General features: G+C 41.8%; 1 protein-coding gene across 1 annotated transcript; it reads left to right on the forward strand.

The window, feature by feature from the left end:
* Positions 1 to 4,111: 4,111 nt before the first annotated feature.
* On the forward strand, positions 4,112 to 8,123 carry LOC146630745 (uncharacterized). Its single transcript, XM_085354942.1, has 5 exons — positions 4,112 to 4,272; positions 5,273 to 5,626; positions 5,943 to 6,332; positions 7,261 to 7,370; positions 7,804 to 8,123. The coding sequence occupies exons 1-5, from the start codon at positions 4,212 to 4,214 to the stop codon at positions 7,999 to 8,001; spliced, it is 1,113 nt and encodes a 370-aa protein (XP_085211068.1). The 5' UTR covers positions 4,112 to 4,211; the 3' UTR covers positions 8,002 to 8,123.
* The last annotated feature ends 7,209 nt before the right edge of the window (positions 8,124 to 15,332 follow it).

Here is a 15,332-nt window from a genome sequence, read left to right on the forward strand (position 1 = left end):
TGTCAGAAGAGCTATGCCTGAAGTGACATTGAAATGTGCACTGAGTTTGTCTCTCTTGTCCTGTCTGAGTTTGAAAATTACAAACATGGTAAGTAGTCGTGGGATGGGCCGCCAGTGTCACCGGGGCTTCTGTCAAAGGGTCAGTTCACCCTGATTTCGCAAGTGGTGTCTAACCTGATTGCTCTTAGTTTTTGTGCTTGCTAGGTAAATTCCAGCATCTTACTAACTTTGCACATTGACATTAAAGAATTTCTGTCAAATGTTTCACACCAATGTGATTGTTCTCTGGGAAGTTCCCTTCAGTCTCAAGAATCATCACTGTTTTTGTTCCTTGTAATAAGTAAAATGATAATATGAATTTCCCCTGAAGTGTTTTTGGGAAAAACACCATGATTTCAGGATTAGTCTTATATAGCAGTAAAATTTAGGCTAAACTTTAATTTTTTTTTTTTTCTTCACCTTGCTGTCTTACACATTCTCCAAAACAATATCACATTTTTTCCTGAACATAAAATTGTATCGAGAATATCTGAACCAAAAAGAAGCAAAACAGGACACCACAGGTGAGAGCTGAGTAGGAAGGTTGTTTTAAACTTGGGTGAACTAACTCTTAAATTCTGACATAAGAGCTAATGTCTGTAATACGTAAAGTGAAAGTATTGATACTGGTTAGGTGTTTTTTGGTTTTGTTTTGTTTTTTGTTTTTTTCCCAGCTTTTTGGGTGTTTTTTTTTTTTTTTGGTTTTCTTTTTTTTGTTTTTTTGAGGGGGGGGGGGTTAGCATCAGGCTCATGTTTAGACCAAGCTATTGGATTTCAGATGTGCTTAGCTATGAGTCTGTCTAACATGTGCTTCTTATTCATGTCATAACGGTTTTCTGTATCAGATGCTTTATTTCTCTCTCCAGATAGTAAAATAAATATAAGCTGTCATATAAAGTACAGAAATAATACATGTCAATTTAATAAAAATAATTGAAATTTTCTGTTGACACTTGTTTTCTTTAACGGGTCTAAAAAAAAAAAAAAAAATACATTCTGGTTTATAACATCCACGTGTTCATGCTTGTAGGCATTCAGAAACTATCTGCCCCTCTACGAGTCACTGCTCCGTCACAGAGTATTAGTCAGATTTTAACCCCAACTTCATGATCACTAAATGCATGTTAACCCAAGTTAAGGTCAGAATTGTGATTTACTGCTGATTAACATACAAATAATTGTGAAACAGTGAAAACCTTGACTTTCAGTGGAATCTAATTTCTGTTAGTGTAATAAGTTACTTCAAGTCCTTCCGTTAGTCACGTCACACTAGTCCTTCAGCAGTTCTGTTGGCTTCCGGTTAAATATTGTATTGTTTCCGCTCCTCACCTGTCACATGAATCCTCTGTTCAGAGTTAATTTACATGCAAATTTGTTTTGACTTGTCAGGTACTTTTGTTCTTACCGTTTTTAACTCTTCTGTGTCACATGACCTTGAATGTTTTGAAAAGGCTCCTAAAGTAAAACATGTTATTGCACATTATTGCACATAGGTGCAAAAGTTCATCAAGGTATTTGTTTCACCTGCCATCGAGTAGTTGGTGTACAATACAGTATTAACCCTTTAAGACCTACCATAGAACCAAGTTCGCCAGAGCTTATATTTTTACATGTTGTAGTGCCATTTTTGGGAGCATTTCAAGTTGATATACATCAATAAAACCATTATAGCCCAAATTTTAATGATATGTATGCATTAAGTGTATAGTAATTACATAAATTGCAAAAAAGTTACAAAAAAATTTAAAATCGTTTTTGTGTTTTTAACATATATTTCTAGTTAGAGAAATTTAAGAGGTTTATCTGTAAATACAAAAAAGTTGCACAAAATAGTTTCCCACCACAGGAAATTTATTTTAAGTGTCTTCATAGTTTTATTTTTGAAATACATCAATTTTTATATACTGCAGGAAAAACAAAAATAAGTATTATAATGCAAATTTGCAAAAAAAAAACAGCATATGCATCAAAATAAACTATTTCCAGTAGTGCAATATGAATCCTAAGCATTCCAGAAACGACACAGAAAGTCATAAAGTCAAACATAACTTTTAAAAACACAAGTATAGACTCGTAAGGTCCTGATGGTAAAAAACTACATTTCCGCGAAATGACGTCACTTCCGGTTTTGGTCATGTGGACATGCAAACCGATTATCAAGTGATGACGTGACGAATTCTACTTCCGGGTCTAAAGTAGTCTGCGTTTAATATGGCTTTTGTGTTGTTAACATGTTTAATGTTTTGTATTTTCTTCTATTTAATCTCAAAAAGCTCCTAAAAAAAGTCAGTGATCACCGTTGACCTCTCTCGGCTTTTATTACCGCTAATCATTTATTTAAGCTCAGTTTTTAAAACCTTACGATGTAACTATAGCACAGCCCATGCAGCAGTATATGAATGACTAACCTCGTATTGTGGATGGATTATCTCAGTTGTTCTCCTGGCTGAAGTTTGGTCCTTTTACATATCCAGTCATCCACCCATCCACACACACATTCACACACTGGTGATGGCAAGCTACATTGTAGCCACAGCCACCCTGGAGCACACTGACAGAGGCGAGGCTGCCGGACACTGCGCCACCAGGCCCTCTGACCACCACCAGTAGGCATCGGGTGAAGTGTCTTGCCCAAGGACACAACAACCGAGACTGTCCAAGCCGGGGCTCGAACCGGCAACCTTCCGGTTACAAGGCGAACTCCCAACTCTTGAGCCACGATCGCCCCTTTTACAGGTCCTTTTACAGCATCCTGCCATGCGATTACATTTGTTCCTGACCACCGAGAACACTCACGTTAACTTTTATCAAGTGGAAAGAAAGTTAGCTTGTTTATATTATGCTACCATAGCTGTGTCGCTAGCGGTCACGTAGCACATCATTATATACCAGCTAGCCCAACTTCAGTAACCCTACAAACGTCACTGCTGTTTAGTTTTCTGTCTTCATTTATGAAGACTTACTTAATTACTTAAGTAAGTCTTCATATAAAATTCTATTAAGTAAATCTTAAGTAAGTAAGACTTACTTAATTGCTTAAGTAAGTATTACTTACTTAAGATTTACTTAATAGATTTTTATTTGAATGCATCCACATTCAGCCACTGAAGTAAAGATAACAGTTCAAAAATAAAGCGAGTTCTCAAACTGTGACTCATTATTCAGAAAAATGCTATAAAGCCACCTCTGACACCTAATTGTGGTTTTCCTGATACAAATCTAGAGCACGAAATTAGTTTGTGCAGGTCGAGGTTGCACGAAATGCACTTTTTTCTACCATGCTTCAGTTGTTGATGCATTCAAATGACATTACACTGCTGTCCTATTTGTTCTGTTTTTCTTATATCTGCTAATTGGAATGTGAACAATAGCATGATGAATGTTTTGATAACTGGAATTCCCCATAAGTCAGAAACAATGAGGATTCTTATCTAGATTAACGAAATACTCGGTAGTTTTGTCTGTAGATAGAAGGTGAATCGCTAATATTGAAGAATGATCCAATTGTCTTATAGCTGAGACCAAGTTTATTTAACATGTACTGAAGCTGTTACATTCTTCAGTAAAAACTTGAGATCTGAATGTTTTCAGAGTACTTTCTTGAGTTTCTTGATTAATTTTTCAGTAATAAAATATCTTTTTAGCTCCCTTCAGTCACTGGACCTATTTTCTAGTCTCTCTCCAATGATGCAAATTATCATCAAAAAGCAGACACATCCTGTTCACGGACGAGTCTTCAGCATCATTTCCTCTGGGACATACAGAAATACTATGTGAGGAAAGTTTTTTTCCGAAACATGTGAAACCCAATTAATGCAAATAAAGCTCTGCTATTGAAGTTAATTGAAGTTAAGACAAAAGAGAGCACATGCTGCTTCTTTCTTTAGAGCCAGTGCTCAGCAAATACTCAATATGATCCTAAACTGTTTCAGCTGAGGTGTTAAATGCTTTAATTCATGGCTGTAGGAGGAGCTGATCCAACAGTCGTGATGTTCATTTGTTCGCGCTTCCTCTTGTGAATGTCTTGAGGTTTGAAGGTGGAGCTAATGGAGTTCCTCTTGGTTTCATTTACTGTAAGACACACTTGAAATTCAGTTTTTTACACTTGCATCTCTGCTGTTATGGTTTCCATCAGTGGCTTCCCACAAGATCTTAAGTGTGTGATGTAAAAGATGATTTGGATCCAATACCTTGCTTTTTTGTGGGCTGTAGTCATCACGCAGATTGGGTTTGGTAAGTTTGGTTGTGTTCCTCAGGCTGGTGGCTGGTGGTGGTTTGATCACTGGTTTTTCTTTCAATGTGAATTGTGCATGCGGCACAGTGGTTTGGGTAATTTCTGTGCGAAGGAATCTGAAGTCACTTGGAGTGCTGGTGGATAAAATGATAGAAGCAAAAAAGAGCGCACTGGAAATCTGTGAAAATAGTCTGGTCACATTTATTGAACCTTTTTGCCTTTTGTTATAGTGTGAAATTGAAATATAGTCACTAGGCAAGTCTAATGTCTATTACAATGATAGATTGTAATCTAGACTTCAAACATACAATTTGTTTTACATTCTGCTGAACAATACTCTTCATATTTAATATATTTGTTGCCCCCCACTGCAGTAATTATCTGTGAAATGTTTTAAAAAATACGTGAAAATTATCTTTATTTTTCCAACACTTTAAAACATGCTTATCTAAAATGGAAATTAAAAAGCAACTAGAATGGTTTGCAAATCATTTGAACAATACATTTAACGGAAAAAAATGTAGAGAGATCTTTTGAATTTTTAATATGTAACAGCTAAAGCCTTATTATGTTATACAATACTATCATGAGTCAGAGGCACTCTTTCAAAAGTAAAGATGGGAAGTGGTTCACCACTTTGTGATCTTGGCGTAGAGTGCCAGTTGGTGGAACTGGTAACCTGAAAATCTGTCACATAATGCCGTTTGGTTTGAGAATAACATCCTTTTCAGTGAATATCTTCCTTATTTCAATAAATGCCAAACCACATTTTGCATGTAGTACAACAGAGCGGCGCATTAAAGAGCTTATCGTTCGCTAGAAACATTTGTTTAGGTGCATACTGTCTGTATACGTATACAAACACATACACCTTCATTGCTGGTATTTACATTTTGCATACCCCAGTTTTATGAAAATTTGGGCTAAAAATAAATTATGTTTAGTTCTTCTCTGTTTGTGATGTGCTTCTTTTTTTTGTCATTTTAATTTCATCTAAAGCTCACAGTGAGATTCGCTTCTTGAAGCGGCATGAGGGTGAATCTGTCGTTCTTCCCTGTGAGATTGAACACAGGGACCCATCGCCCTTGGGAGTCTACCTGAAACGCACCTGGCTGAATCATAAAGAAGTGCTGTTCAAGTACACCAAGGAAGACTTTACAGTTGACAATTCTGCTGACAAAAGCCGCATTAGCGTCAGTGGAGACCCGAGCCTTTATTCTCTGAATATCACCATCTCTCAGCTGAACGCCAGCGACACAGACCGCTACTACTGCGAGTTTGTCGTGGAAAATCTTTCCTCTGCAGATGAAAAGATACCATCAAAGACGGAATTCTTCCTCCTTGTTGGTGCTGGTGAGTGTACTTTTTGATTTATTTTAGGTTTAGCATTAAACTACACTTACACTTTCCAAACCATATTACAGTGCTACGATGAAGCTTTTTTTCTTTGGGGATGTAAAAAGCGTAACATAGCGTCTCAGCAGTGCCTCAAACATCTTAAAAGTTTAACAGAGCAGTTCTGGTTGTTTGTTTTTTCCTAAGTATGGCACATTTCCTCCTTAACATATCATGCCAGACTCATGCACATAATAAAATCAGATTTGGAACTTGATCCTTACTAGTGGCACCCATATCCATTATATCGTTTTTATTCCCTTTCCTTTTGGAGATGTCCCTGAGTCAGTGGACACTTATCCAGAGTACGTGATAGAGAGATGTGCTGGGGGTTCGGCGGTACTCCCCTGCCTCCCCCAACGTGGGGAAGGCTTGGCCGTGGAGGGGGTGATTCTAAAGAGGCAGAAGGGTCGGGGACCTGTAGAGCTGCTGTACAACTCAAAGCAGCACCACAGCGGCAGCCGTTCTTCCTCCTCCTCTCAGTTCCCTGTTGAGAGGGTCCAGTTGTCCTCTGCGCCCGGCCCCGGCGGCATCACCTACAACCTCACCCTGCAGCAGCTGCAGCCAGAAGACAGTGCTTTGTACAGCTGCCAGCTGCTTCTGCACGGTCAACCCGATAGCAGTACCAGCCTAGGGAGACGTGTATTCTTTATTTCTGTACAAGGTGGGTCACATCACAGTGAGAATTTCTCACCAGGTGACTTCAGCTGACTGGTATTTGCTGTTCAAGATGAAACTTCTTTCCATACTAATTGTGAAAATTTCTAGCTTTTACTAACAAAGCTGCCACTGATGATGTAATCAATAACACTGTGTTGCTGTGGGGCTTTTACAGCCAGCAAAGCTTATGGTCTGTATTAGTTTCACATCAACAATGTTCCAATGTCTTTTGCCCTTTTCTTTCTCTGTAGGCATGTGAAAAACTGATAACACAAAGACAATAGCAGAAATTAATATATTGTGCATGTGAGATAAGTTTAATAAGGTGCTAACCAAATCAATCTGATAGCGCTAGTGATGAGAACAGGAATATTTCTGACTCATTTCCTTTGATGGTATCTGGTATTGAGGGGTTGTTTCTGAATGTAGTGTGAACTATATCCTTTAAGCTTATCTTCAATTTGGAAACAACTGAAAGCTTTTTGTTTTTTATTCTAATGAAGTCTTATTTTAAAGTTGTAATCATTTGTGTCATGATGTTCTACATTTCCCCCTCTGTAAACAGATATCCTGTAATCTTCAGCAGGTTTAGGGATGTGTACACTTTGTTTTTAAGGCTTTAAAGGTCATTGTGCTGCTTAGCATATCTCCTGCTTTTAATGTGCAAACCAAATCTTATCAGATGTTTGATAACATTTGCCTATTTATGAACATTTAGGGGATTTTTTTTTTTTTTTTTGGAGCTGTTTATCCTAAAGTTTGCAGAAGTTTCCACACTATCTGATATCCTTTTGAGGTATATTATTCAAACTGCAGCTTAAAACTAAGAAGGAAGTGACTTCTGATTCTGATTGTGTGTCTATGTTGAAGAAAGGGGAATGGTATGGAGTTTCACATTTTAAACACGCCTTCCTCTTTCTGCTTCTCCTCAGGTGGTCATTGGTGCGGTTGCTCCAGTTACTCCTCTCTGCTGTACGTTTTGTCATCAGCTGTGGGCGTTCTCCTCCTCCTCCTGCTCCTCACTGGATGTGTGTTATGTAAAGTGAGTGTCTTTTTTTGATTGTGATGTGCTACCTTGAGTATGCTCGTACACAGGGGCAAGAGAGTGAAATCTAACTGAAGCATTAGCACAAGCAGCACCTGTTTGTTAAGATCACGGCTGATCTGCAGCTCACCACAGAAACCGCGCTGGTTTCACAACTTTGTGCAGCCAGTTATCAACATGTTTGTCTTAAAGTTCAGTGAAGAACACTTTCAAAAACCCTCTTCTTCTTCTTAGTTTAACAAATTTGTATCATTTACTTACATTATGTGCTTAAATTGGCCTTTATTTTTTCCAAGAAAGGGTCAGGTTAAGAGTTCCCACTAAGGATGTCGCCTTGAGAGAAAATGACAAACTTTGATTTTGACACAGGAAATTGAGAATGTGTGTTAAGTCTTTATTTTACTTCTCTTCCTCGCTCAATGATTGTCAGGGCAAAGCACGCCACAATGCGAAGTCACATAGTCCGGCCCCTATCTACGAGGAGATGAAGTCTCCCAGTCAAAAAGAGGCCGCTCTCCGTCTGAAGGACATAGGGTGCTCCGAGTACAGAGACAGCCCAGCGAAGAGATCCTCGTCAGAGAACCACTATGAAACTCCAAGAGCAGCTCTCAACAGCATCAAAACCTAGAGCGACACTCGCAACTCCAGTTAACACACAGAAGAAAATGTTGCAGTTGGACATTTGTGCCTGAACTTGGCTGGTGGGGGTCAGTTCACTTTCTGGTTTGGCGTAAATATTTTTCTGGCTATGTGCATCCTTTGTAATATTTTATTGACCTGCTGCAATAAAATCCATCTTGAAATTCAAAGCTGGTTTGTCGTGATGTGCGTGCGGAGGTTTTTTCTGCACACGTTTCATTTCATTTGTCATCTTGTTTTTGTTGAGTCCATCCATCACCCTTTAGGGGGTCTCCACAGTGGATCACTAGTATCCTCCTTTCAGTATACTGAGTCATCTGAGGTTTTCCTCATTTCTTCCTTCGTGGCATCTCCATATTCAGCATTCTTTATTCCATGTCTATGCTTTGCTTCAACTTTTCTTTTTCCTTTTCATACAATATTAACAACTAAATTAGCTCTTAGTCAAGTTTCCTGGTGAAACCACAATTGGCAGTGTTGATGTCTGACTAGTTCCCCTTCCAGAAAGCGTTCACATGGCACCGCAACAAATTCCTCTATCGCTGCCATGAGGCCCAGGAAGGGGGGGAAACCCAGCATGGCCTCAGGTCATTTAGTGCAAAGAGACAAACACTAAAGTGGAATCCTCCCTTTACTTATCTACTTTAAGAAGCTTAGCAGTTGGCTGTTTAAATATTCAACTCAGTAACCCAATTAGGCCCAAAGCAAGCACACAACAAACCCCCCATGAACTGACTATGTTACTATACTTGCAGAGAGGGAGAAACTCCACACAGACCAAAACTGATAATATCTCACACCTGCCCAGGGGTCAACACACACCACAATTGCAGGTGCACAACTCAAATTAACTATGCAAAGAAACAGCTAAAATTCAATCAAGCTCTGAGGGCTTTGATAGAGCAGCTGTGACCCAGCTGTGACCAGTGTCACTGTCACTGAAAACAAGCCACACCACCTCATGGACATCTGCAAAGAGACATGCCGCACAAAAAGGCTGAAAGGACAGCCAAGTGGAGGGGTTCATCAGATAATCTGTACCTCATGTGTCCTTTTGAACCGTAGCATTAAAACACACCGTTCTTCTTTTTCTGTGGGTCTGAATGGCGCTCTTCCTCATCACCTGAAGGGATTTTTTTTTGTGAGAAGGGGCCCCCTTACCAGAGAGGCACTCCAACAAGTATGCCATGTCTCTGGCTGGATGCAACAGATGCAGAAAAGCAAAGAGCATAAAGACCAATGGTGGTGAAGACAGATATTTAGTGAAACTTAGGTTTCACTCAGGTTCATAGAAGTGAAGTGTGGTCACATGTCTCAGTAATCTCTGTCTAATGCATTAAAGAGGGAAAGCAACACAAAGCAAACTGCAGCAGCTCTGGATTAAAAGCCAACTTTGTGAAACTGAGTTAACATTTTGTTCTTTAAAGTCTGCAGACACCAACGGTGCAGTGTACTGCTTATTTATTTCTGTGGTCTCTTCCTGCCTGCTGTTCTCAGAATGACTAGTACTGACAAGACTAGTACTGACAAGAAGTAATACAACAAGAAGTGATCATGAGCTGTAAACAGCTTTTTACCATAGTGCTGGTTTTTATTGTCGGGTGGTTTTGTCTTGCTCGTGCTATCCATGAATCCTACCATGTGCATTCATGGATTTTTTTTTCACATTCTGTCTCTCACAGTTGAAGTGTACCTCTGGTGCAAATTACTGACCTCTGTCATCATTTTAAGTGGGGGAACTTGCACAATCGGTGGCTGACTAAATACTTTTTTGCCCCACTGTAATGTCAATGCTACTAGCAAACCCCTGATATCACAAAGTGATTCACTGAAGAACCCCTCAAGAACCTTTCTGGGTATGCTACTTCTACTCCTACTACTTCTACTTAGAACCATTTTAATAATGATTACACAACAAAGTCATTCTTCGAACAATTGGTGGTGAAACTCTTCCATTAAGTTCTTGCAGTTATGTTCAACACATGAGTGTTTTTCAACGTTTGTGATGTTGGTTAGTTACACATTTCCTTTTGTTCGTGTCTTGAGGTTTGAACGTGGGCCCAACGAAGTTTCACTTTGCCTCAAATGTTCAAAGTCCTGATCCATTTGCTGTATACTCGCAGTTTATGTCAGTAGATTACCTTCTAGGCTTCAATTAGTGCTTTGCGGTGGTGTTACAGTGCCTGGCATGCCTTCGGGCTTTTGTCATCACACAAAGTGGGTTGGTAAATTTCTTTGTGCAGCTCAGGCCGGTATTTCGATATTTTGGTGTCAACTTTCAGTGGGAACTGTACGTGCAGCTGTGGTAATTTCTGAGCTGAGCCACAGGAAGTCACTTTCTTAAAGAGCTAGTGGATATTTTCTAACATTTCTTATAATATGATTTCAAAATATACCTTGAAGCCCACCGGCTATAGCGTCGTAAGAATTCACACACACGAACAACCGTCCAAACTTTTTTTGATCACCACAGCAATAACCAGCGGTGAAATTTTTATAAAATAGAAACCTGTTTTAGTTTTAAAAAGTTAAAGAAAGCAAAACTGTGATGATTGTAAAATGATATAAACCAAACATACATATATAACTGAAAGCGTTATTGCTTTTCAGAGCAGCTCTCAAGGCTTACCACATGGAACCATAAAGCACAACATGCTCGAAGTGGAAATTTTCAGTCTTCCTTCTCTTTTGTGGTATCCTCTTAGTGACCATCAGCCAACCTCTGGCTTCTTCATGGCTCTTACAGGCTCTGAAGCATACGCTTTACATCAGTTTCACAACAGCTATGAACCTTTCATTGCATGTTTGTGTACAAGTGTCTAATGACGAAGATACCTGTCACTGACGAAGACAGGAGACATTAAAAACAAAGCTTAGTTTCATGACGTGGTTTCAGTCAGTTACGAGGATGTTTGTCTTAAAGTTCAGTCAGAAACACTTTGAAAATCCGCTTCTTCTTGTTTGTTTAGTAAATTTTTATTAGTGCTGAAATACAGTATTTTTTCCCAGGTAAGTCACGTCAGAGTCAAGTAAGAGTTCCTGTTGAGGACGACATCTTGAGACAAACTTCGATATGGGAAATCGAGAGTGCGCGTTAACTCTGTTTTCCTCTTCTTTCAATGAAAGTGGAAAGTGCGCCACCATGTGAAGTGACATCCTCACACCTAAAAGGAGATGAAGTCTCCCAGTCAAACAGCAGCCCCCCTCCATCTGGAGGAAATGGTGTGCTCCAAGTTCAGAAGTGAAGTGAAGAAATCTAAATTGAAACTACAAAACCCAGAGAGTGCCTCTCATCTCAACACCATCATAAACTACAACAACTTGTCAACTCATCTGGTCCAAACAAATTGGACTCCAGTTAGCACGCAGAATCTTTCCATTATATATAATATGTTTTGAATCTGGTGCATATTGCCAGTTTGTAAACATGTTTGCATTTGGGTATTTCTGTAAAGACTTTATTATAAATGAGCAGTGAGCAAACTGAATCAAAGTTTCTATTGTAGTGATCACAAGTACAGCATGTCTTTGTCCCGTCTTCCTCCGCTCACCCCCAAACGGTAGCAACAGAAGGGACCCTTCCCTGAGCCTGGTTCTGCTGGAAGTTTCTTTGCTCATAGGGGGTCATATGGTTGTCAGGATTTTCTGTTTTCTTTGTATTATTCTAGTGTCTTTACCTTACAATATAAAGCGCCTTGAGGTAACTGTTGTGATATAGCACTATACAAATAAAACTGAATTGAATTGAAGTATTACTGCAGTATGTTAAAGTAACACATTTCCAATGACTCTCAGAAGAAAAATGAAAATGAAAATGTTGCTGATAAACAAAAGACATACAAATGAAATTCTTGTACATTGATCAGAACCTTAAAAAAGATTTCCCTTGTGTTTTTTGACACCAAAGAAAGTAAGATGGTGCCTGTGATATGATGGAATTAACTGTAAATTAAATTATGGTGAAGTTTAGTACAGCAGTCTACAATGAATGTATGTGATAGGAAGCAATCACATACATTACTCTGCAACAGCCCCAATCCTACACAGTACTGGTTAGATGCTATCGCTGCAGTACTGTATAATATGGGGCTATTGCAGAATAATGTATGTGACAGCTTCCTAGGTCTGGCTAAATAAAATAAAGAATGTGAAAAAGCACTCAATGTCAGCGCTACTGTGGCTGCTACTATAATCGTCTCAATAGCAAACCTGCAAGCAAAAGCATGAAGGAACACTGAAGAACCTTTCTGGGTTTCCTTCGGGATCTTCTTGTTATGTTCTAGGTTTTAGTAACTTTTTAATGTTTAAAGAGCTTAGCTTGTAATGTTAGTGCATGCTTCCTCTTATTTGCATCTTTAGGTTTGAATACAAGGCAAATTAATTTTCCCTTGGTTTAACTTCTGAGTCCTGATGCATTTACTATTTATACTGTGATAGTTTAGATCAGTGGATTTCCTCCAGAGCTTAATCAGTGCTTTGTGGTGGTGTAAAAGATATCCAGGATTGATTACTTGCTTTACCCGTGCACTAACTTTGTTTGCAGCTCAGGCTAGTAATACAACAATTTGATTTCTTCTTTTAGTTTAAATGTTTAGTGAAGCTGAAGAGTGATTGCGGTCATTTCTTGACCACGGCAGCCCTCTGCTACGTGCAAGCTGTCCCTGAAACAATCCAGCAGATAACTGTTGGCCACTTGGTTTTGACGTTCCATCTATGCCTGCATCCTAGCATCTTGCACTCTGCTGTTATGTTTTTTTATTTTTTAATATCAGCCACTTCTTGCTCCCCTTCTGCTTATTATCCGTGCAGGGTCCACTATGTAGGGCAGTGGGTGTAGGGCCTAACAGAGTAAATGGTAATGGCATGGCCTGTACTTGTATAGCGCTTTACTTAGTCCCTAAGGACCCCAAAGCGCTTTACACATTCAGTAATCCACCCATACATTCACACACTGGTGATGGCAAGCTACATTGTAGCTGGGGCGCACTGACAGAGGCGAGGCTGCTGGGCACTGGCACCACCGGGCCCTCTGTCTTGCCCAAGGACACAACGACCGAGACTGTCGGAGCCGGGGCTCGAACCGGCAACCTTCCGATTACAAGACGAACTGCCAACTCTTGAGCCACGATCGCCCCAGAGGATGTTGCTTGGAGGATGAAGTCTGTTTCTGTTTCTGTCTCTATGGCCAATCCTTCTGATTAGTTAGGGCACACCAGGAGAGATTCACAGGTAACAATGATGCTGCCAGCTGATCCTGCACAGTCAACCCGATAGCAGTACCAACCTAGAGAGACTAGCATTGTGCATGTCTGTACGAGGTGGGTCACACCACAGTTTCTAGCTTTTCCGAACACTATCAATATCACTGGATGACTTTTCATTGATTGGACTCGGTGCTCTGAGGCTCTGAAGCACATGCTATGCATCATGTTCCCATTTCACCTTATTTGGCTGTGCAGTCAACTAATAACACGATCAAACTAAGACACATTAAAAAGAGATAAAATTCAAGTTTTACGTATGTTTTTAGATTTTATGTCTGAGTAAGTTTAATGAGATAGCAGCAGTGACTGGTGATATAAATTGGGAGATGGGGAATGGTATCTGATAGTGAGGAGTAGTAGCAGCGATGCCAAGTAAGGGTTAAAGGAGCTGCCTCTGCAGGAGGGGGAGATACAGGAGAGGTGGAGGAAGATCTCAGCCTGGGTGTTTATTGTCTTATGTAGTCTGGAAGATGAGTGGATGGTGGGGTGGGTGCAGTTTTCTCTGTGGTGGGGTTGGGTGGACTGTCCCGGGCTCTGTGGGGCCGGGCGGCGCTGCTGCACTGGGCCCGGTCTGGATGGGCCTGGGCCCCCTTTCCCTGGCGGGTCGCGGAGTATGGGGGTGCCTACTGGGGTCAGCGGGGGAGCTGGCCCCAGGGAGGGGTCACTTGCCCCTCCCTTCCTTCCCTCCCCATCTCCAGCTGCCTCCCTCTTCCCGCTCCACCACAACCAGCCACACATGCAGGGCCTTGGAGTAGGGGTATGTCACCAGGGTGCAGAGGAGGCTACCCCCCCCCCTCTGTCCCCTTCTGGCTGCCTCTGCCTCAATTTTATCCCACAACTTAGACATTCACATTACTCACACTCTCATTACACATACATATAGAATCTTGGGGGTGGGCACGATACACGGAGTCCAAAGTACCATCAGGGTGTACACCCCACCCCTGGCATCGTTGCCCACCTCTCAATTTTGAATACACGTAGACATTGAGGGCTAGCAGGAGGGACCATGCGCTTACCTGCTGCTCTCTGGCAGGTAGCTCCATGCCCTCCTGGGTTTTAAATGCACCTTAGAACACACATGCATCAACATTACAATGAGCGGGTGGAGGGAGGTTCGGAGTCTTCTCTCACCCCCGTTCTCTGCGACCTGCTGGAGCAGGGGGGCTAGGACTAGGAGGAGGAGTTGGCCGTCCGACTGCGGTCTGGAGTGTGGAGCCTTCCTGCTGCTGCGGAGTCGGGGCGGTCTGCCTCCCCCCACCGCAGGGAAAAGGGAAACACCACCTGGGTCTGGGTGCAGTTCCCCCCTCCAGGGGCGGGGGCACCTAGACCCGGTTTGTAGAGTACGCTTGGGGAGTGTGATCGTGTGTACAGCATCTCTTTATGTCTGTCTCCACGTTGGTTGAGTGTGGAGTAAGTGCATATGAGAGCATGAGGGTGGGAATGGATGTTTGTATCTGTGTGTGCCTGTATGTCTGTGTCTATATGTCAGGTTGGGTGTCAGGCGCCACCTCTCTGGGGACATCTCAGGCCCTCCAAGGTTTGGATGCCTATCTCCCCCTACCACCACTTCCCCTGCCAGTGGCGGACCCCCTCAGACATCGGTGCGTTGGTGGTTCTTTGTGTCTGGGGGTGGGCGTCCAGGTACACACCGGCTCACTCCTTGGCGGCCGCTTATCGGGGCCTGGAGCCTGGGGCTCGCTCGGGCCACTTCGGAGGTGGGGTGCCCCCGGCCTCTCGGCCTGGGGCTCGGTCACTCAGGCGCAGCTGGCTGCCGGCGGAGCTCACGGGCGCGTCACTGCAACTCCCCCTGGCTTCTGCTCCGCGGCTGCTGAGTGAGCCCTCATCTGGGACTCTCCTCAGCTCTTTCCGGGACAGTGGCGCGGCTGCCCCTCTGTTGGTCTTCCTTGGTCTCTTGTGTTCTGCGGGCCTCTGGATGTCTGGAGTTTTGATCTCCTCCACACCTGCTTCACGCCCTGGAGGACGGGGCTGTGGCCCCCCCACACCCTCTAGCAGATCATTACATGAAGGAACCTTTTAAAAAAAACAAAAAACA

Source organism: Diplotaxodon limnothrissa, linkage group LG6 (assembly GCF_057381915.1).
Source record: "Diplotaxodon limnothrissa isolate DT_005_m linkage group LG6, D_limnothrissa_male_GT1.1, whole genome shotgun sequence".
NCBI classification, from domain to species: domain Eukaryota; kingdom Metazoa; phylum Chordata; class Actinopteri; order Cichliformes; family Cichlidae; genus Diplotaxodon; species Diplotaxodon limnothrissa.